This window comes from Muntiacus reevesi, chromosome 1 (assembly GCF_963930625.1).
Source record: "Muntiacus reevesi chromosome 1, mMunRee1.1, whole genome shotgun sequence".
Classification (NCBI taxonomy): domain Eukaryota; kingdom Metazoa; phylum Chordata; class Mammalia; order Artiodactyla; family Cervidae; genus Muntiacus; species Muntiacus reevesi.
This window is the reverse complement of record NC_089249.1, coordinates 92,786,527-92,809,512: the sequence shown is the minus strand read 5'-3', so window position 1 is coordinate 92,809,512 and position 22,986 is coordinate 92,786,527. Positions and strand designations below refer to the sequence as shown.

At 38.6% G+C, this 22,986-nt stretch overlaps 2 protein-coding genes across 12 annotated transcripts in view; one reads left to right on the top strand and one right to left on the bottom strand.

The window, feature by feature from the left end:
* Window positions 1-2,378, bottom strand: part of ST7L (suppression of tumorigenicity 7 like) — a 102,029-nt gene extending 99,651 nt beyond the window's left edge. For 2 of the 11 annotated variants that reach the window (XR_010659203.1, XR_010659201.1), the window contains exon 1: window positions 2,024-2,378. Coding sequence is in view for 6 of the 11 variants with exons in the window: in XM_065906928.1 (XP_065763000.1) it covers window positions 2,024-2,351 (328 nt within the window). In the remaining 5 variants the exon portion in view is untranslated. Of the gene's footprint in view, window positions 1-856; window positions 972-1,501; window positions 1,755-2,023 lie in introns of those variants that run through there. The other 9 variants (XR_010659205.1, XM_065906928.1, XM_065906889.1 and 6 more) reach the window with 9 other exon arrangements.
* Window positions 2,359-22,986, top strand: part of CAPZA1 (capping actin protein of muscle Z-line subunit alpha 1) — a 43,912-nt gene continuing 23,284 nt past the window's right edge. Inside the window, exon 1 of the mRNA XM_065906989.1 lies at window positions 2,359-2,512. Within this exon, the coding sequence (XP_065763061.1) occupies window positions 2,474-2,512 (39 nt within the window). The 5' untranslated portion in view covers window positions 2,359-2,473. The remainder of the gene's footprint in view (window positions 2,513-22,986) is intronic.

Here is a 22,986-nt window from a genome sequence, read left to right as displayed (position 1 = left end):
TGCATTCTCATTGTATCATATCTTAAAAATGCCTTCACACATGTAAGGAGATCATTTAGCTTGCTGTTGAGAATAAAACCAAAAACATCATAATTTAGACAAGAACTTTTGCAGTTCCATCACATATATTACCAACGTGGATTAAAACTATTTCCTAACTATTTTGGTGAGATCCAAACCAGTGTTTCAAGTTAGAGGGAAGGAAATAGTGTATGTATTTGACAGGTCACCTAGAGAGGCAAAATAGCCCAAAGAGAACAGCAAACTAAGTGCTTCCTATATTTGATTCACTGAAAACCTGGACCAGACTCTTCACTTCAAATAACAGTCTCATAAATACTTTGGGTTTTAGAAAGAAATAAAAATCTGTAAAGTCATCGACTCTCATCTGAAAGGCATAGTTAATATATAGTTAATATATATATGTAAAAAAAAAGATAAACTCAATGAGTAACATTTCACTGAGCGTACAAACCACTAGTAAGCACTTCATTAACCTGTAACAGAAACACCAAATTAGCTTTTTCAAACAGTATAGGAAGGTCAATTCATCTAGCTTGTTTTAGTGTGTTAGTTGTATCTGCATTTACATACTCAGTTCTTAAAAAGCCCAAAGTATTTCAAAACATTATCTCAGTCTTTCATGTTATCTCACAGGATAGAAAACGGAACACTTGCCTTCTCTTTCTACAGAAAAATAAAACAGCACTAACAGTCAAAATCGTCACCCAACAGAAATACATTCATTTTAATCTGAGGTTGCCGATTTGTAATGACATAGCAAGAGGCCCTGGCTCCCATCCACTCTGACCCGGCTACAGCCAAAGAATATTTGCAGAATCCAAGGGATCGTCACCTCGTAGATGTCTTTGGGTCTTCAGCCCACACTACACAGCAAGCTCTCTACGAATGTTGAAAGAACAAACTAAGGAAAGTACGCACTACTGTTTGTGGCTCTCTTTCTCTTTACTTCCTGTACTGTTCTATTGTATGACTCAAGATAAAGCCTAAAACAGAGAACGGACAAAAATATAACGGAAACTGTTTCTTGACAAAGCTATTTTAAAACATGAGAATAGTTGGCAAAGATCGTGGTGTTTTCTCTTAGATGTTTTGTTGTTTGAGTGTGGGTTCTCTCAGCTGAGTGGCGGGAGACTCAAAGGGTGTGTATAAATTCTGCATCCAGTTCTGAAATTGCTCTCATCGGTCCTATCACCTGAAGCTTACAGCTTGTCAGGTGGTTTCTCTTAGGGCGCAAGAGGGCAAACACGAGAGAGGGCGGATCTTAAGAGTTCGGGGAGGAGCCGGCGGCTGCAGCTCAAGTTTGACAATCAGCTGCGGCCTCAGAGAAAAAGAATCCACTCGGTCGCTTAAACTAACTCATTCTCCGAGGCCCTCCCGTGATAAGGAAATCTCTGCCCTTTGGCCTTTGCCTCCGGCACCTCTAACTGCCCCCTACCACGCACCGCCGCCCGTCCCCGGGGAGCTCTGGGCCTCTCACCCGCTGCCAAATTCTCACACAGCCTCAGCGGGACCCTCAGAGCGTAAAGCAGCCCCAGCCCCGCCACGAACCACAGTGAGGCCCCAATGCCCGCCAGACCAGCCCGCAGCCGCTCCCTCCAGCCCAGCGGCGGGCTAAGGCCGGGAGCAGGGGCAGAAGGAGACGCCGCAGCAATCGCTGCTTCACCTAAGCCGTCACTGTCCGCCATCTTGCCGCTCCCGCTGGCGCTGGGAGTTGGGAGGGGAGAAGGGCAGGAAAGCGGGAGTCGGGAATCCTGGGATAGTGGCGGACTTAAAGTTGGCGTCCGTGAAAACTGATAGTCCCAGGGAACGGGGACGGAGATGTGGAAAGTGGAGGAGCGCCCCAGGACTGAGCTACCTACTCCTTCCGAAGGAGGGAAAGGGCGGATGGCGGCACCTATTCTGGAGGAACTGAACAGTGACCCCGGAGTAAAGTGTTTTAGCTTCCAGACGAGTGAGGGTCGCCTTCCACCCCATTCCTAGGGTTGAAAAAGCCACCAACCGTTCCAGAGTCCGAGCAGCACTACGCCCTTTGGGCTCGGCTGGCATGAAGAGCACTGGTACTGGGAAAATCTACAGGAGTAGCGACAGCAATTTGGTCGGCTGGAGCTCGGGCGCCAATACCAGTCGAAAAATTCTCCCAACGTCCCATAGATGAATAGGGAAATGGCTGGAGCTCGGGCGCCAATACCAGTCGAAACACGCTCCCAACGTCCCAAAAATGAGTGGGGAAATGAATGTAACTCAGTGAGAAAGATATTAGATTTAAAGTTAGCCGATTTCCTTGGGCGCCGAGACCCGGGGCCATCACCCCCGCCCGTAACTAACATGGCGCTCTCGCGGTCGGCGTTTCCGGGCGGGTCCTTCCGACGGCCCTCGCTGTGATTCCATCACTCGGCTTTCTTCCCGGCCTCCCTCGCGCCAGGGCCGGGCTGGGCCAGAGCAGCCCAAGATGGCCGACTTCGAGGATCGGGTGTCGGATGAGGAGAAGGTAAGGGGTTCGCCTCTCTCTCTTGCCTCTTCCCGGGACAGGGAAGGGAAGCCCGACCTGACTGCGGTGGGAACCCCGGCAGTGCCCCCAGGAGAAGGAAACTTCTCGGCCTGTGCCGGCATACGCTCTCCGCAGTCGGGACGCTTCGCTGCCCTCTTGAGGGGCTTTCCTCTGCCTCACGGTGGCCCCAGTTCCCCATTCCTCAACTCTCTTTTACTGTTGGGCCTGAGGCACAACCCAGTGGTCTTCCTGCGAAAGAAGAGACCTTCCGTTATTGAATTGTGACTGTGGACCCATTTTGTATTTAAGAAAGAGGCGATGATGATGTCGCGACGAATCAAGAAGCAATTATTTTACCGCCTTTAGCTGTTGGGGCTCACCCCATCCCCCCATTTTTAGATATGATTGGGGCTAGTTTAGGGCGAGTCACTTCCTGGTCAGGGTGGCCTCTTAACTTCCCTTTTGCTCCTCCTTCCTCAGGAAGTGATTTTGCTGTCACGACTCCTCGACAGGGAGAGGTCTCTAATGTCTTGGCCGCCTATCCTCCTACACTTCTTTCCCCACATACTACCGGCTAAACGAACTCGCGATAATAAATGTGTGAGCCTCAGGAGATTGGCTTCAGAATCTGAACACGCTTTTCTCTGTAACACTCCTTTGATTGTATACGGCCCCCTCGGTGACTCTGTCCCTTAGGTCTTACAGCCTTTCAACGGTAATTTTTTGAAAAACAGTTTTCGATTTTTTTCTTAACAAGATTAGCCAACGAATTCTTTCTTTTTTAACTCCAGAAAGGTTTTATGTCGCACATAAACTTAATGTTAACATATGCAAGTCTAGACAAAGCTTCCTGCCTTCTTTGGTGCTCCACTGTGATGTCTTTGATTATAGTTGAACTTGTCTGTGTGTAATTTGTATGCTTATTGCTTTAAAAGTGTCTTAAGTACAAGAGAATATTCCACCTTAGGTGGAATAATTTTTTTCCTGACAACTGCAAATTTTTTATAACAGTTTGTCAGGGTTTTCAGTAAATAGGTTAAAGATTTTAGAACTTGAGAACATTATAATGATTTCACAGCATAATTTGTAGTAGGACAAGGAATTATGTCTTGTTTCCCACAGTGACTCTTACAAAATGTACACCTCTGAATACTCTGTTAATGTATCTGGGTTTTCTTGGACTGTTTATGACCCAAGAGTCCTCTGTATGGAATAACTTGATATATCATATAAGCCATGCCATTTTGAAATGCTGAAGAAAGCGCTGAACATTCACAAGCCATTGAACAACACTTCAGAATTAGATTTTCTCTTACTTGGAAATTGATTCTCGTAAATGTATAAGATTTAGCGGGGCAAGGGCATTTTATACTGTATGTGAACTTATGCTAGGGAGAAAACTTAATATAATAAAGTGTTTATTCTAAAGGCAAAAAGTTATAATTCAGATGAAGTTAAATTACAATGAAAATCATGGGATACAAAGCATTTGTTAGTCCAACTGATGGTCCACTTAAGCAAAATTTCACTAGGAATTTAAGATAATAAACTTTGAAGTTTACCAGTGTTGGGTTTTTGTTTTTGACACAGGATTAGAATGCTCTTTTTTTGTTTTTAGAATGCCTTTTTAATTGAACTTAGAGGAGAAATACGTACTTCAAAGTGTAAATTAAGATGTCTCTGGATATTGACAGTGTTGAAATTAGTAACATTTAAAAAAAGCCTTAATTTTATAGCAGCAGATCTGTGACCAGTTTTCTCTTATCTCTCAGCATACTTCTTTTGCTAATTTTAATAATGACATAGCAAGCAAATCATAATTAGTAAAGTAAATCTGCCCCAAAAATGTTGATGAATTTTATATTCAGTAAACAGGTTTTAGATTAACTGCATTGTCTTCGTTAGAGTAGATAATTAAGAATAGCTGATATTAAAAAAAAATCTCGTGTAAGAAATCCATATAACTGAGATTACTGAAATTTTGTTAGATTTTTTATTCCTAGAGATGAACTGATACGTATTTCTCTGTTGTGGATCAGTAGGTAAAAATAAAGGGCTTTGACTTGAAAGATTACTTCCATTTTCCTTCAACTTTATACTTGACCTCTTTTTCTCCAGGCTTCTGATGCCTTTTAACTGAATTCATGAACTGAAAAAGTATTTTTCTGAAAAGACTTATAGATATGAATACATTAACATTCATAAACAAAAAGTTACCTTTAAGCAAGATGCTTGTTGTACAAAACTTTCACAACCAAGGCACTATTACGAAAAAGATATTTTCAGCCTTAGTTTGTATATTGATTCTTCCTTGAGGGTGCTGTAAAGTTTTCATTTTTTTCTTTTTTAAACTAAGATCTCAACTGCATTTGATTTTATTTTTTGTAGCACAGGTGTGTCACGATGCCAAATATAGTTTAATACTGCTTTTTATCTTTGTTACATTTTCTAAAAACAGTGAACCCAGAGGTGAATTTGGTGGTGATGGCCTCAGATTTCCTTGCAAATGTTTCTGTAAAAGCTAGTAAGATCAACCATTCTCATAACTAACTGCTGAAGTTTTTGTCACTTTATATAGAGGAAGTTGGGTTTTTTAGCTTCTGCATTGTTACCTGAAATGGTCATGATGAGCTGCCTAAATAAAACAGGAAGTTGAAAGTGTAATAACTTGCAAAAATAAATACTTTTAGTTGTATCCTAGAATTCAGTTTCTGAGAATGAGCTCTACTTATCTAGTAGAGTCTTCAGTTACATGGTTCCAAATGCTTTACAAGACCAAAATGAAAAGATGCCATAATTAGGAAATTTAAGGTATGAGATAAACTACTTGTTTGGATTCTTTGCACCGACTGTTTCCTTTATTTCATGGTTCAACATTTTAAACACATAAATGCACACAAAATTTTAGGGTTGAAAAAAGTGCCAGTGGTACATTTTTTTTCCTTCAATCTAACAAGTGTAATATTTGTGTACAGCTTCAAAAGTACCATAACTGAAAATTGGATCTCTATGCTTTAATTTTCGATAAAACCGTTTTTAAGACACTTCTTGAGAAATGGATTTATAAAAATTATATAGGAGAGGTGTGGAAAATGTTGTAAATAGACACTGAAATTTGAAGGTTTTGTTAGAGATCATGAAGATATTTATACTTGTAAAGTGGATTTCCTTGATGATATGTTACCTCCTTAATTTACTAGGTGAGTTATTACTCTTATAAAGTAAACCCTAAAGCTTAATGGCCGTGGCTATTTTGTAACAAGTCATTCATTAGAATTAATACTACCCTTTTTTAAAATCTTCTGTTGGGTTTGCTGAGTAGTATTCATATAATCTGTTACAAAATCTTGGACAGGAGCACAAAGCCTAAGCAGGTACAAATTCAGGCGCCCATTTCTGGTGAAGAGTGTAGGTTTATTATAATTTCTTCAAGAACATCTAGCTGTTTTATTAGGACCAACCTTAAAGCTAAGCAAAGCATTTGTCAAAAAATTCAGACGCCAGGTTAGTCTGATTCAGAAGCCTTGCTTTTTTCACTGTACTATTTTTAACATATCCATGAATGAAAAAAATCAGAGTAATTCATTTAATGAATTATATTAGATTCTTTTTTGGGGGGGGATGGGGGAGGTGTGTGTGCTGGGTCTTTGTTGCAGCACATAGCCTTCTCTAGTTGTGGCATAGAGGTTTAGTTGCCCTGCAGCATGTGGGATCTTAGTTCCCCAACCAGGGATCAAACCTGAGTCCCCTGCATTGGAAGGCAGATCCTTAACCACTGGACTACCAGGAAAGTCACCTATTTAATGAATTATAAATGACGTATTGTGGGGTAGTGGGAAACAAAAAGCCTCAGGATATTTGGTCTCTTCTTGCTGTGCTGTTAGCTACCAGTGTGATTTTGGAAAAATCACTTTTGTCTCTGAGCCTTGAAAGTTTTCTTCTAAAATAGGTGGACCTCGAAAGTTTTCTTTTAATATAGGTAAGGGGAATTGGATCAAACTGATTGAACAAAGTTTAATGAACTTTTTCAGACTCTTAAAAAAAACTTTTAAAAACTGAAATGTTAAAATGTTCCAGGAGTTTCTGTCATTATCTGCTTTGGCACATTTGCCCTGATAACGAAGCTGTGAAATCCTTGGTTACTGCAAGGATTTATCTAGTGCCTAGCAGAGCACCAGGTACATAGTGTAGGCCCAAGCTATTGGTATGAAAGACACCAATCAATCACAGCTTCATTCATTTTTGTATTTCCCCAGCTCATACTCCCTCATTCCCCTTCCCCAATTATTTCTGGTAATCTGTAGATATTTCTTGTGTTCGGGAATATGTCCACACCATGGGTGTCTCTTTGAGTATACATAGTGTCTAAGCATCTACTGCCATTACTGGTGCTCTGTCATGGCACTGCTAAGAATCTTTGATCCCCCTGGGAGCATTTCCCTAGTAAATTCAATAAAGTTTTGAAGCCTTATTGCACATCAAAATTAGTGTCTATACAGTTGTCCCTAGGTATCTGTGGAGGAGTGGTTTCAGGGACCCCCCCACCCCATGCCAAAATCTGCAGATCTTCAAGTTCCTTATATAAGAAGTAGTAAGGTTAGTTCTCTGTTTCTACACTCATGGATACAGAGGGCTGACTATGTATACCTTGCAAAACCCCTAATAAAAGTACTTCCTTTATAAGTCCTTTCCTTTAGAGCTCAGAAAAACACATAGGATCAGGTGTCATTACTCTTGTCTGTCTCAAGTGCGCAAATCACTTCATCTTTTTGTGAAAAAAAAAATTAAAGTCCTTATGTAGAGTAATTCCTGAAAGTAAAAACCTTGGACAGGGGAAACGTCATGATAATTTTTTGATAAGCCAGTTTTACTACTTGGGGATTTCTGAACTAGGTGATGATTTGAATATATACTTGCTGTTATTTTCCCTTCTCCCTTTATCAGAACCTCCTGCCAACTTCTGCTTTTCTGTTCTTTCCACCATTCTCATTTAGTCACATAGATTCAGAACGTTGTCGTCATCTTTTTCACCCATAACCTCTCCTCTCATGTTCAGTTAGTATTTCAGTCTTGTAAATTCTTCTTTCTATCATTAGACTTTATTCTTCTATTTCCATGAGTCTTTTTAAAATTATTGAGTATATAGGAACTATAATCAGATGCATAAAGTTAAAATGGTAGACTTTTTACATGAGTAAAAAGTCCCCTCCCACCCACTTTCCAGCTACCAAGTTCCCCTGAGTGGCAGCCAATATTACCAGTCTCTTTTCTATTTTATTTTATTTATTTATTTCAGTTTTATTTACCAGTGGTTAGGACTCTGTGCTTTCACTACTGTGGGCCCAGGTTCAATCCCTGGTCCGGAAACTAAGATCCTGCAAGTGCGTGGCACAGCCAAAAAAAAAAAATTACTACCACATTTGCATAGTGCTCTTTTGAGCGTCTACAAATACGCCACTAAGAATTCTAGTATTTAAAATGTGTTATAAAACCAAGGTGTTAAAAAAAAAAAATCCAAGGTGTTGAGAAACATAACTTTAGAAGTTTAAAGATCTTAAAAGTCCTCATGACAAGGCTGAGGGCACTGTCTCAGAACCTCAACATTATTGCCTCCAGCAGCAACACTTAACGTGTTTCTTTCAAAAGCAAGATTTCTGGATTCTTTTCAGACCAGCTGCATCAGAATTTGAGGGATAAATTCTTGGGAATCTATTTTTAATAAGCTTCCCAATAATTATTGTGCAACTCGAGAGCTACTATCCATATCTTAATCCTTTGCCGGTTAAGTTCAGAAGCTTGATTCATCAGGATAGAAGGATAAACTTTTATTAGCTAGGCTGATGAAACTAGTGTTTAAGAAGAGGGTAGCAACTAATTTAATAAATATAGGAGGGGCTAGATTATTTTTTCAAGTAGCTCGGGTACATAAGAAATCAAATTACAATTTTTTCAATTTAAGCATGGAGTCAGAGCCAGGGAAGTTAACTATACAGTCTAACGTTTTAATGGCATTTTCTCCTATTGTAGGGATATATACTCAACACCCATACCACGTCCGATCTTTGTGTAGGGTACCTTCTGACTTTTAACAGCAGTGGACTTTCTCTTGACAGATTTTACGAGACTGGAAGGAAGTCCTTATGTTTCAAAATTTTTCATGTCACAGTTTCTCCTGCAGTTGGAATCCCTTCTTAGTTAATGGCATTTCATTCTTTAGTTGCTCAGGCCAAAAAGTTTAGTATCTTTGATTCCTGTTTGTGTCACAGTACACATAGGTCCATTAGCAAATCCTTTAGGCTATACCTTCAAAACATAGCTAGAACTTGACAGTTTTTTACCATACCCCCCTTTTTTTTTAACCATACCCTTATTTCAACCACTCTGGAAGAAAAGTCGGAGTCGCTCAGTCGTGTCTGACTCTTTGCAGCCCCATGGACCAAACAGTCCATGGAATTCTCCAGACCAGAATACTGGAATGGGTAGCCTTTCCCTTCACCAGGGAATCTTCCCAAACCAAGGATCAAACCCAGGTTTCCCGCATTGCCGGCAAATTCTTTACCAGCTGAGCCTCAAAGGACACACTGTGATTTCCCAAATAGTTGATTACACTGGCCTTCTCTCTCGTCTGCTTCTACTTTTGTCTCTCTGTAGGCAGTCTGTCCTCAAGGAGGCACTCAGAGTGATCTGGTTAAAAAAAATGTAAGGCAGAATGTGTCACTCCTCTGCTTAAAATCCTCCAGTTGCTTCCCATGTTCTTCAGAATGAAAGTTCTTACTCTGACTGCAAGTCCCTACGGACCTCTTTAGTGCTTGCTTCTCTGACTTTATCTCCTACCTGTTCTCTTCTGGCCAAACACATCCTGACTTAATGCGTCTTTGCATTTGCTCTGTTCTTTGGAGTTCTCTTTCTTCTTTATCCCTTACTTCAGATATTTCATCAAAAGTTACCTTCTCAGTGAAGCCCTCTGTGATCACCCTGTCCAATTCCAGTCCACCTTTTCATATCCCCTTTCCCTGCTTTATAATTATTTCTTAGCTTTTATCACTAGCTAGCATACCATGTAGTTTAGTTGTTTAATCTTATCTGTTGTCTGTTTACCCACTACAATGTAGCTCTGTAAGGACCATGTACTGTTGAATCACCATTACCTAAAATAATGCCTTCATAGTAGTCCTTCAGATATTTGGTGAATAAAGAAATGACTGTTTCTTGCTTTGATAGTATCTGTCTTAATTTCACAGTTAACTAACTCTTAGAGGGCAGACTGATTTCCAAGTTTTGTGAAGCTCTATTGAGGATTCTGTACTTCCAGATTAATTTTTGTTAATGGAGCTTCCCACTCAGAAGACTTTGGCAGTTCTCCATTACCTACAGAATAAAACCAGATTTGATGTTAACATAACTGCTGCCATCTGACTCATCTTACTCTTCCTTTCTCTTTTATTATCCACAGATAAATGTGTTTCTGCCAAACTGACAAAACAGTTTTTCTCCTACTCTTTTTCATTCTTAACCAGTTCCCTTATTTGTAATACCGTCTTTCTTTCTCCCCCTACTATTTAAAGCCCTTTGTAGAGCACAGCTTAGATCCCGCCTTCCCCTTCCTTGTAGTTGTCTTTAACCAACCCAACCCATATCCATCTCCTTCTCAAATTCTGTGCTGTATATTGTCTGTAATACTGATTTGGCAGTTTTGCTGCTTTGAATTATAGTTATTTTTAAATGATTGACATCTTTGTTGAAGTCTATTGTTTGTATAAGTTGTTTTGCTAACACTGGTAAAATTTCCAAAAATTGAAAAGCCAGGATGCTGACTATGTGCATATCTTACATTATTTGTGTCCATCATGGAGATGTACACTTAATATTAGTTAAGGTATTGGCTTTCAACCTTGACAGGACCTGAGAATCACCCAAAGAATCTTTAAAAAATTCCGGTGCCCAAGCTGTCCTCCAGATCTATTACATTAGAAGGTCTGTGAGTGGAACCCAGGCATCAGTTATTTTAAAACTTCCCCAGGTGATTCTAATTGTATAGCTGTTGTTCACAACCAAGGATTAAGGCAAAAGGGAATTTGTTGGCTTACTTCTTTTGCCATTCTTTTTGTCCGAGTGAATGAACAAATTGGTAAACACAAAGATTTGATAATATCTAGGCGTTTGCTTAGGGAAAGAAAGTTAAGTATCTGCTATGTTTGTCTCATGTTACTTCATTGGATTCTTAAAGTGCATGCGTGCTCAGTCACTTAAGTCATGTCCCACCAACTTTCTGCGACCCCATGGACCACAGCCAGCCAGGCTCCTTTGTCCATGGGATTCTCCAGGCAAAGTAGTGCTAGATATATGAGCAGGTATTATACTCACAGATGAAGAAACTAAGACCCAAGTAATTAAGTGCTAAAGCCGGCATGTGAAACCATGTCTGACTCCCAGTGATTTTTTTTTAAAAAGTTAAAATTGGTTAAAAAAAAAAAGACACCTTTAAGATGGAAATACACTAAAATACCAGGTGCACCAGCTCTTAAAGGGGAAATGCTTCTTGCTTCTGACTGCATCTGTTTCCAAGCCAGTGTGGTCTCTCACTGCTGAACTCTACCTTTTTGGACTTGGTATTTGCATCATTGCTTTCTGGCACGTGAAACTCAAGGCGTTCATAGATGAAGAGAAAGCCTTTGACGAAATTCAACACTTATTTATGATTAAAACTCTCCAGAAAGCAGGAATAGAAGGAACATACCTCAACATAATAAAAGCTATATATGACAAACCCACAGCAAGCATCACCCTCAATGGTGAAAAATTGAAAGCATTTCCTCTGAAATCAGGAACAAGACAAGGATGCCCACTCTCACCACTGCTATTCAACATAGTGTTGGAAGTTTTGGCCACAGCAATCAGAGCAGAAAAAGACATAAAAGGAATCCAGATAGGAAAAGAAGAAGTGAAACTATCGCTGTTTGCAGATGACATGATCCTCTACATAGAAAACCCTAAAGACTCTTCCAGAAAATTACTAGAGCTAATCAATGAATATAGTAAAGTTGCAGGATATAAAATTAACACACAGAAATCCCTTGCATTCCTATATACTAACAATGAAAAAACAGAAAGAGAAATTAAGGAAACAATACCATTCACCATTGCAACAAAAAGAATAAAATACTTAGGAGTATATCTACCTGAAGAAACGAAAGGCCTATACATAGAAAACTATAAAACACTGATGAAAGAAATCAAAGAGGACACAAACAGATGGAGAAACATACCTGTTCATGGATTGGAAGAATCAATATTGTCAAAATGGCTATTCTACCCAAAGCAATCTATAGATTCAATGCAATCCCTATCAAGCTACCAACGGTATTTTTCACAGAACTAGAACAAATAATTTCACAATTTGTATGGAAATACAAAAAACCTCGAATAGCCAAAGTAATCTTGAGAAAGAAGAATGGAACTGGAGGAATCAACCTGCCTGACTTCAGACTCTACTACAAAGCCACAATCATCAAGACAGTATGGTACTGGTACAAAGACAGAAATATAGACCAATGGAACAGAATAGAAAGCCCAGAGATAAATCCACGAACCTATGGACACCTCATCTTTGACAAAGGAGGCAAGAATATACAATGGAAGAAAGACAGTCTGTTTAACAAGTGGTGCTGGGAAAACTGGTCAACCACTTGTAAAAGAATGAAACTTGAACACTTTCTAACACCATACACAAAAATAAACTCAAAATGGATTAAAGATCTAAATGTAAGATGAGAAACTATAAAACTCCTAGAGGAGAACATAGGCAAAACACTCTCCGACATGAATCACAGCAGAATCCTCTATGATCCACGTCCCAGAATATTGGAAATAAAAGCAAAAATAAACAAATGGGACCTAATGAAAATTAAAAGCTTTTGCACAACAAAGGAAACTATAAGTAAGGTGAAAAGGCAGCCCTCAGATTGGGAGAAAATAATAGCAAATGAGGAAACAGACAAAGGATTAATCTCAAAAATATACAAGCAACTCCTGAAGCTCAATTCCAGAAAAATAAACGACCCAATCAAAAAATGGGCCAAAGAACTAAACAGACATTTCTCCAAAGAAGACATACAGATGGCTAACAAACACATGAAAAGATGCTCAACATCACTCATTATCAGAGAAATGCAAATCAAAACCACAATGAGGTACCATTACACGCCAGTCAGGATGGCTGCTATCCAAAAGTCTACAAGCAATAAATGCTGGAGAGGGTGTGGAGAAAAGGGAACCCTCTTGCACTGTTAGTGGGAATGCAAACTAGTACAGCCACTATGGAAAACAGTGTGGAGATTTCTTAAAAAACTGGAAATAGAACTGCCATATGACCCAGTAATACCACTTCTGGGCATACACACTGAGGAATCCAGATCTGAAAGAGACACGTGCACCCCAATGTTCATCGCAGCACTGTTTATAATAGCCAGGACATGGAAGCAACCTAGATGCCCATCAGCAGATGAATGGATAAGGAAGCTGTGGTACATATACACCATGGAATATTACTCAGCCGTTAAAAAGAATTCATTTGAATCAGTTCTAATGAGATGGATGAAACTGGAGCCCATTATACAGAGTGAAGTAAGTCAGAAAGATAGAGAACATTACAGTATACTAACACATATATACGGAATTTAGATAGATGGTGGCGATAACCCTATATGCAAAACAGAAAAAGAGACACAGAAATACAGAACAGACTTTTGAACTCTGGGGGAGAACGTGAGGGGGGGATGTTTTGAAAGAACAGCATGTATATTATCTATGGTGAAACGGACCACCAGCCCAGGTGGGATACATGAGTCAGGTGCTCGGGCCTGGTGCACTGGGAGGACCCTGAGGAGTCGGGTGGGGAGGGAGGTGGGAGGGGGGATCGGGATGGGGAGTACATGTAACTATATGGCTGATTCATGTCAATGTATGACAAGACCCACTGAAATGTTGTAAAGTGATTGGCCTCCAACTAATAAAATAATATTAAAAAAAAAAATAAAAAAAAAAAAAAAAAAAAAAAACTGGAAATAGAACTGCCATATGACCCAGTAATACCACTTCTGGGCATACACACTGAGGAATCCAGATCTGAAAGAGACACGTGCACCCCAATGTTCATCGCAGCACTGTTTATAATAGCCAGGACATGGAAGCAACCTAGATGCCCATCAGCAGATGAATGGATAAGGAAGCTGTGGTACATATACACCATGGAATATTACTCAGCCATTAAAAAGAATTCATTTGAATCAGTTCTAATGAGATGGATGAAACTAGAGCCCATTATACAGAGTGAAGTAAGCCAGAAAGATAAAGAACATTACAGTATACTAACACATATATATATGGAATTTAGAAAGATGGTAACGATAACCCTATATGCAAAACAGAGAAAGAGACACAGAAGTACAGAACAGACTTTTGAACTCTGTGGGAGAAGGTGAGGGTGGGATGTTTCGAAAGAGCAGCATGTATATTATCTATGGTGAAACAGATCACCAGCCCAGGTGGGATGCATGAGTCAAGTGCTCGGGCCTGGTGGGCTAGGAAGACCCAGAGGAATCGGGTGGAGAGGGAGGTGGGAGGGGGGGTCGGGATGGGAAATACGTGTAACTCTATGGCTGATTCATATCAATGTATGACAAAACCCACTAAAAAATAAAATTAAAAAAAAAAAAAGAAAGAAAGAAACTCAAGGCGTTCAGTGTGGATTTTCCTGGCATTTCTTAATTTGGTCCTGATTATTTCGAAAACAGTACTCGTTGTATCTGGCCATTGTACTTGGAAATTTTTACCTATCTCCCCAGTCCCCTCGGGTTGGGCGTTTTAACAAACTTAAGCTTCTCAGCAACATGTTGTTTATGTGATCTTTTCACTCTCTTTAAGCTTTCTTCCTAACTGATTAGAACATTATATCTCAGACTTCTGTATTTCCTCAGTTATTGATCTAGACGTTCAGGCAGATCTCTAATTAAGCCAAATAGAGTTCTTCCCCTCCTTTCATATATATATCAATGTTGTTTTGGATTTTAGATAAGACAGTTTTTTTAATCTTGACTAAGATTGGGCCAATTCTTTTTTTTTTTTTTAATGGTGACTTAAGGCTTTATCACTTACACTGAGCATCTAAATGACCAATTAAGGTATATGCTTGGAAGTCTTTTTATTGACATTTTGGGTGTCTTTTATTAGGAGAGTCCAGAATGAGGACTAAGGAATAAGGATATCCTTCTAATTTGATGCGTAGAGAAGTTGTAAATTAAAAGGGAATGGATGGGAAAGATAACTAGAAAATAAAATAGCTATTTTTTGGTTTTTAAATGTTAATTTTATGGTGAAGTATGTTTTACTTACTATTATACAGTGTAAAATATAGTGCTGACTTCTGTTAAGGAAAACCAATCTGACACTTGCTAGAATGATAAGAGGCCTTAATTTTATACTTTTGTATTAGGGGAGAGAGATTGAGATCAGCTCCAAATAAGCAGAGACCGATGGAGATTTATAGCCAACAAGCAAGTGCCTGGCTGGGGTGGGGGGGGTGCATAAATGGAAAAGTACTAATAGGAGACATCAGGGTAGAAGGATTCTTGCTCAATGGCAGATCAAAGACTTATACATCAGAGGCTGGGGATATAGAACTTGATCAGATATCCAGAGTTGGAGAATTCTTTTTTTTTGTTTGTTTGTTTGTTTTTGGAGAATTCTCTTTAAACTGACAGCAGGATTCTTGCTAAGAGTGGGCTAGGCAGGCCATAGACAAGACAGGGCCAAGATAAAGGCTTGAGTTGAGAAGAGGGCTCAGAGGAGCCTGACTAAAGTTTGGACAAGGAGGAGGTCTTTGGCACTCTTATGTGTGTTATATTATTACTTCAGTAAATCTTCAAGCAGTTTTCCTTAGGGTTGGTAGAATTTTTTTTTTAATGATATTTCTTTAAACGTGTCTGCCTTCCCTACCTATTTGTCTACATATACCCAAACTTATCATTGGTACTACTAGAACAGTTTCTAAGAAATACTTGAAATGACTTTTTAAAGAGTAAGCATGGAACAAATTATTTGAAAATGTCACGATCTATTTTTTATAATGTTGACTATAATTTAGACCTGTCTATCCTTTTTAAACCTTAGCCCTTATGGATAATGATAAATCAAAATCAACTATATACATCAAAAATTTTCTCTCTTTTTTTTGGTGGTGGGGTATGCTGCACAGCTTGTGAGATCTTAATTGCCCAACCAGGGATCGATCCCAGGCCCCTGATAATGAGAGCACAGAGTCCTAACCACTTGACTGCCAAGGAATTCTCCTAATTGCATTCTGAATCTTTGTAGTATCTCCAGATTTAAACTGGAAAGATAACATTTAGCTTATTTAGGATTTAGTGAGATCTTTATTCCACTTCCTGGAGATCACTGAAAATGTATTTTTTTTCCCCTCAACTTATACCCCAAATTAAATTCTCACTAGCCTCTGGGGTGGAGAAGGCAGTGGCAACCCACTCCAGTACTCTTGCCTGGAAAATCCCATGGACGGAGGAGCCTGATAGGCTGCAGGCCATGGGGTCCCGAAGAGTCGGACACGACTGAGCGACTTTACTTTCATTTTTCACTTTCATGAATTGGAGAAGGAAATGGCAACCCACTCCAGTGTTCTTGCCTGGAGAATCCCAGGGACGGGGGAGCTGCCATCTTTGGGTTCTCACAGAGACGGAGATGACTGAAGCGACTTGGCAGCAGCAGCAGGGGACTCTTAGCTAGCAGGGATTTGTTTGATAAAGGCAGTAAAACTGGAATTCTGGAGATAGTTTGTTACTGAAATACATGCATGTCAACAGCTTGAAACTTGCATCTATTAAATAATTGCCCCAGTGAGTTTATTGTTGATATTCTGAAAACCTTAGAACCAGACCCAGAAAATGAACTACACTGAGGCAAGGTGTATTAAAAAAAAACAAAAACAGATAACATCCTGGGGGAAAGAGCAGAGCAAAGCGCAGAGGTGTTTTTTGTTTGTTTTGTTTTGTTTTAAAGCGCAGAGGTTTTTTAGGAAATACTCTGTATGATACTATAATGGTGGATACATTTGTACACATACATAGAGTGTGCACCACAAAAGTGAACCCTAATTTAGGCTGTGGGTTTTGGGTGATAATGATGTGTCAATGTATATTCATCAGTTGTAGCAATATACCACTCTGGTGGAGATCTTAATAATGGGGAAGACTATGCACATGGGGGGACAGTGTTGGGCTTCCTGGTGGCTCAGGCAATAAAGAATCTTCTGGCAATGTAGGAGACCTGGGTTCAGTCCCTGGGTTGGGAAGATCCCCTGGAGAAGGGAATAACAACCAACTCCAGTATTCTTGCCTGGAGAATTCCATGGACAGAGGAACCTGGTGGGCTACAGTCCATGGGGTTGCAAGAGTCAGACAGGGTATATGGGAAATCCCTGTATGTTCCTGTCAGTGTTGCGCTGAACCTGAAACTGCCCTTAGAAAAAATAGTCTTACAATCCAAAATAATAATAACAGCAGCAATGACATCCTATATATCTTCAAATAGGAAAAACCCTCTTAAGAAATAACATTGAATTCTGTACAGATAGAACTTTCTTACTAAGATAAGATAAAGTAGTATCTCTTAGTATTTCTTACTAAGATAAAGAATACAGCTACTTATCCTTCAATAGTTCTGGAACGTTGTAGAATAAAAATGAGTAAACATTTACAAAAGCACAATTTATTACTCTTTTTTGAAGTATAGTCTAGTTGAGAACATGAGTAAACCTTGAAAGATGTATTTATCAGTTTAAAGGGAAGCAGAATAGTCACTTTGAAAAACTTTTGGTTAAGAAAAAGTTGTTTCTGTTCATCAGTACTGATTGAAGATTGTAGTCATGGGGAACACTAGATGAGTAGGACCCAAAGAACTTCTGAAAGAGAAGAATGATTTTCTCAGAATTTGAAGGGTTTGTTCAGTTTGATAACTTAAAGCATAGTTGTCTTGCTAGCAGTCTTGTCTAGGTGACGTTTACTGGGCATCCATGTTATATTTTAAATGTTTTGCCACAGTCTTGACATAGGTGCTGTGATAAATGTTGAAAAGTATGGTAGAAGGAACAGGATTCTTGAGGCTTTACTAACAGAAAATATCTTTGAAAGAAACAGATAGCCCAGCTATCAGTAGGATTGATTTAGACAGAGATGAAAAGAGAGGCACAAGGACAGTGTGAGTAAAGGCCCAGAAACAAAGTTGTTAATACACTTAATAGACTAATGAAGGAGATAAAGGTTACTCGCTGGCAGTGATTTCGTTGCTGAAGTATATAAAACTTGGGCAGTATAAACTGACCTGGGCCTTGTGGATAATTGGAATATGGATATTATCTAGTGAAAAATTTCTTCATTGCCTGTCTGGAATTACTTTCCCAACATTGACAGTTGTTCAATATTCAACTTGAAATTCTTTTGTTAAGGAAATTATATTAAAAGGTGGTTATGAATAGATGTAATCGCTCAGTCATGTCCGACTCTTCTCGACCCCGTGGACTGTAGCCCACCAGGCTTCTCTGTCCATGGGATTCTCCAGGCAAGAATACTAGAGTGGGTTGCCAGTTCCTTCTCCAGGGGATCTTCCTGACCCAGGGATCGAACCCAGGTCTCCCGCATTGCAGGCAGACGCTTTCACCTCTGAGCCACCAGGGAAGTCCCCAGTGTTGAAATATATGAGGTCTGTTATTAAAAGATTGTTTTGGGGGAATTCCCCAGCAGTCCACTGGTTAGGAGTCTGCTTTTACTGCTGAGGGTCTGGGTGCAATCCCTGGTCAGGGAACTAAGGTCCCACAAACTGTATGGCAGAGCCAAGGAAAAAAAAGATTATTTAGTAAGCTAAAAATTTGAGTTTTATAAAATTTTCATAAATTTATTTTTCTAATAATTTTCTAAAGTTTCTTACTAAAATTAAAACTAGCAGCTTCTGGGAAACAATAGGATATATTACCTTCTTGGTTTGATTGTTAAACTTCAGTACAGATATTAGCAATATAAAAATGAAATTTTGAATCTTGCCAGAATTGAGTGTTTTGCTTTATTTTCCTTTTTGGAAAAGTAAGATGATAAGGAAAATGAGAAGAAACTGAAGTGTAAGTAAACTTATCTTTGATACTTATAAACTTTAAATTCCCCGTTTAGGTTAGAAATACAATACAGTGCATTCCATGGAATTAACATTATTAGAATCTTTAAATATATGAAAGGATGGCATTGTATATGAGACTTGAGCTTCTCCCCCTTTAAAATACACACTTTACTGCAGATACTATCATATGAATGTTATGTACAGTGAAACTTACTTTATGAAACAAGGACTTTTTAAAAGTTTGTATTTACTTATTTTTGTCTGTGCAGGGTCTTCGTTGCTGCATGGGCTTTTCTCTAGTTGTGAGTGGGGGCTGCTCTAGTTGAGTGCACAGGCTTCTCGTTACCGGTGCTGCTGTTGTCGCAGAGCTCTGGCTCTGGGCGCCTGGGCTTCAGTAGTTGCAGCGCATGTGCTCAGTAACTGCTGTTCCTGGGCTCAGTAGTTGTGGTGCGTAGGCTTAGTTGCTCCATGGCATGCGGGATCTTCCTGGACCAGGGATCAAACCCACGTCCCCTGCATTGGCAGGCACATTCTTAACCACTGAACCACCAGGGAGGTCCCATCCCTCATCTGTATTGCAACAAAAATATTTTTGCAATTACCAGCTGCTCTGCCATTTCTCTTTCTCCTTTTGCTTGTTCCCATGATTTTGTTTATCTCTCTTAAATTTCGTCTTGTTAGTTTTGACTCAGTTTTGAGACTGGATGATAAAATTTGGACTTTTAAAGTTGTTTATCATTCTATTTATCCCTCCCAACTTTGTGACAACTGCAGCTTTCACGCGCAAAGTTTTGTCTCAATTCTTGGTTTAAAGAAATTCTAAAAGGATTAGGCCAAACTCACGAGATCCCACTATATATAAATTTCTCCTGAATTTTAATACCTGTTAGTATTGCATAATATAGTTGATTGTCTAGTGCATTGCCGCCCCTTTGTTAAGTATGTGACCTTGGACAAGGAACTTCTGAACCTGTTCCTTCATTTATAATGGAAATAATAGTCTCTTCCTTGCCTATTTTAACAAACTATTTTAAGATCAAAAGAGAGGTTATGAAAGAGTTTTGTAAACAATAAAATAGTATTCATTCATTTACATTCCTCGTATATGCCAGGTCTTAGTCCTAGGTATACAGCAATTAACAGACAACAAATTCTTATGCCCTGTGCCAAGAGTTGGAAAATCTCACCCGTTGCCTGCTTTTTTAAGGCCTGCTAGGGGGAAAAAATCAAAAGAATATTTCATGATGTGAAACTTACATGAAATACAAATTGCAGTATCTAAAATAATGTTAGTTAACTCAGTAGGGGTAAACCTTTCACACTATAGATGTGTGTGTGTGTATGTCAAAAACGCTCACATCGTACCCTTTAATTATTTTATGCTTTATTTGTCAGTTATACCTCAGTTGAAAAAGTCTTATTGGAATGCAGGCTCCTTTAGTTTACAGTTGGGACAGAGATCATGTGGTCCACACAGCTCTGAAACATTTATTGTCTGGACCTTTAGCACTTTGCAGACCTCTGCTCTACACTCTTGGAATTCTTTTGGAGGTCTTGAGCAATAACCATATGTTCAGTGGCAAGTTCTTTGAAGAAATTTAAAGCAAATAAAGGGGCAAGAATTATGAAGGGTATGGAGGGTACAGGAGGTAATTTATAGAAGTCAGGAAGTCAGAGAAGGGTACTTTAGTGGGTGGTATTTGAGCTTGAATGAAGAGGGAAGTGAACTCTGATAGAAAAGCATTTCTGGCAAAAGAAATAAAAATTGCAATAGCCCTAAGGTGGGAGTGTAGCCGTAGGTCTAGGAACTAAACAGTAGAAGAATGAGAGGGGGTGAGCCAAATTGTAAAAGAGACCCATCGAGCACACTTTAGATTTTATAGTGATTATATGAATGTATCACTACTACTTATATTACAAGTATTCCTTCAAGGTGTTTTTATGGTATTGTTATATTGACAGAACAGCTCAACACTTCAAAGCCTGTCTTCAAAGACTGTCAGGTGTTTATCTAATACTGAGTATGGTCATCTCATGTAGACGCATTGGTTCAAGGACCCCCACAGATCACAAAATACAAGAATGCTCAAGTTCTTTATGTGAAGTGGTGTAGGATTTGTGTATAACTTACATCCTGCCATACATTTTAAATCATCTCTAGATTACTTGTAATGTCTAATATAATATAAATACTATGTAAATAGTTAGTAGTGTGTTGCAGATTCAAGCTTTGAGTTTTGGAACTTTCTGGAATTTTTTTCCCCAAAATATTTTCGATCCTTATATGCAGAACCCACAAATACAGAGAGTTGGCTAATCTGTCTTTTTTACTAACTCTCAGAAGTAAAAAAAAGGAGGTCGTTTCCCATGACAGTGATAGGACCCCATGTTGGCATCTAATGATAACTACATTTCTTTTAACTGCTCATTTAAAACTTCACCTTAAAAAAAAAAAAACAAAAAAACTTCACCTTACCATAGCATATATATCTTCAAGTCTCCCCACTTCAGTTTAAAAATTAGAGATGTCTTGTTTTCTTTAATTGGATATTTCTCCTGTTCTTGATATTCTCAGATAATTTTTTAAAAATTATTTACTGTATAGGAAATGTTGACATGCCCCTTTTTTTCTTTTAAAAATTATTTTTTCATACAAATAATTTCTAGTGTACAATTTTTTGAACATGAAATGAGCTTAAAATTGGAAGAAAAAAAGCTTTTTATAATAACTACTGTCAGAGGTGATCCCAGTTACAAGTTAGTAGCTATACATTTATGTAAATATATATATACTTCAAAAAAAAGATAGGCATGCAACATTTTGCAACCCTTTTCACTCAACAGCATGGTAAATAATCAACTCATGTTATCAACAGAACACTTATCAAACATTTTTGCTTTCAGAACTCATTTACACTTTAAAAAATCAAGTTGTTCCCCAGTTTGTTTGTTTGTTTGTTTGTTTTAATTATTTTTTTTTTAATTTTTCAGGGGGTTTTGTCATACATTGATGTGAATCAGCCATTGTTCCCCAGTTTTATTGAGATATAATTGACTGTATAGCACTGTAAGTTTAAGGTGTACAGTGTATGATTTGACTCATATACATCATGAAATGATTATTACAGTAAGTTTCATGAATATCCATCATCTAACAGATACAAAAGAAATAGTTTTTTAAAAAAAGTTTGCCTATGATGAGAACTCTTAGGACCTATTCTCTTTAACTAACAGCTTTCATATATAAAATATAGCAGTTAATTATATGTATTATCTTATACATTACATCCCTAGTACTTACTTATCTTGTTAACAGGAAGTTTGTACCTTTTGACTATCTGTCCCCACCCCTAAGTTCTTTTTGTATAAGTTTATTTTTGAAGTTGACCTATAACACCATGTTAGTTCCTGTTATACAGCATAGTGATTTGATATTCTATATATTTCAAAATAATTACCACAGTAAGTCTAGTTAAGGTATGTCACAAAGATGATACATAGTTATTGACTATATTCCCCACACTGTACGTTTCATACCAGTCACTTAATTTATTTTGCAACTAGAGATTGTACCTCTTAATTTCCCTGACTTAGTTCTTTCCTCCACCCAACCCTCTCCCTCTGGCAACTGCCTTTTTGTTCTCTGTCTCCGTTACCCTGAGTGTTTTTAGATTCCACGTGTGAGTGAAATTATATAGTATTTGTCTTTTTCTGACTTACTTCACTTAGCGTAATACTCTCTATGTCCATTCATGTTGCAAATGGCAGATTTTCATTCTTTTTTTTTTCCAAGTAGTATATCAGTTTGGTTTATGCCTTATATGTTTGTTCAGAGTACCAGTGCTTTTTAATGACTTGAGCATTTGCTTTGTGGCACTTAATCCTGGTAATTTTATTTTTTTAATTGAAGGATAACTGCTTTACAGAATTTTGTTTTCTTTCAAACCTCAACATGAATCAGCCATAGGTATACATATGTCCCCTCCTTTTTGAACCTCACTCCCATCTCCTGCCCCATCTCAGCCCTCTAGGTCGATACAGAGCCCTGTTTGAGTTTCCTGAGACATAGAGCAAATTCCCGTTGGCTATCTGTTTTACGTATGGTAATATAAGTTTCCATGTTACTCTTGCCATACATCTCACCCTCTCCTCCCCTCTCCCCATGTCCATAAGTCTAATATTCTGTTGTATTTGTATGTGTACACACATACTCCACATCACTTCTTTATCCATTCATTTAGATTATTTCCATATCTTGGCTGTTGTAAATAATGCTGGAGTGAATATAGAGGTGCATT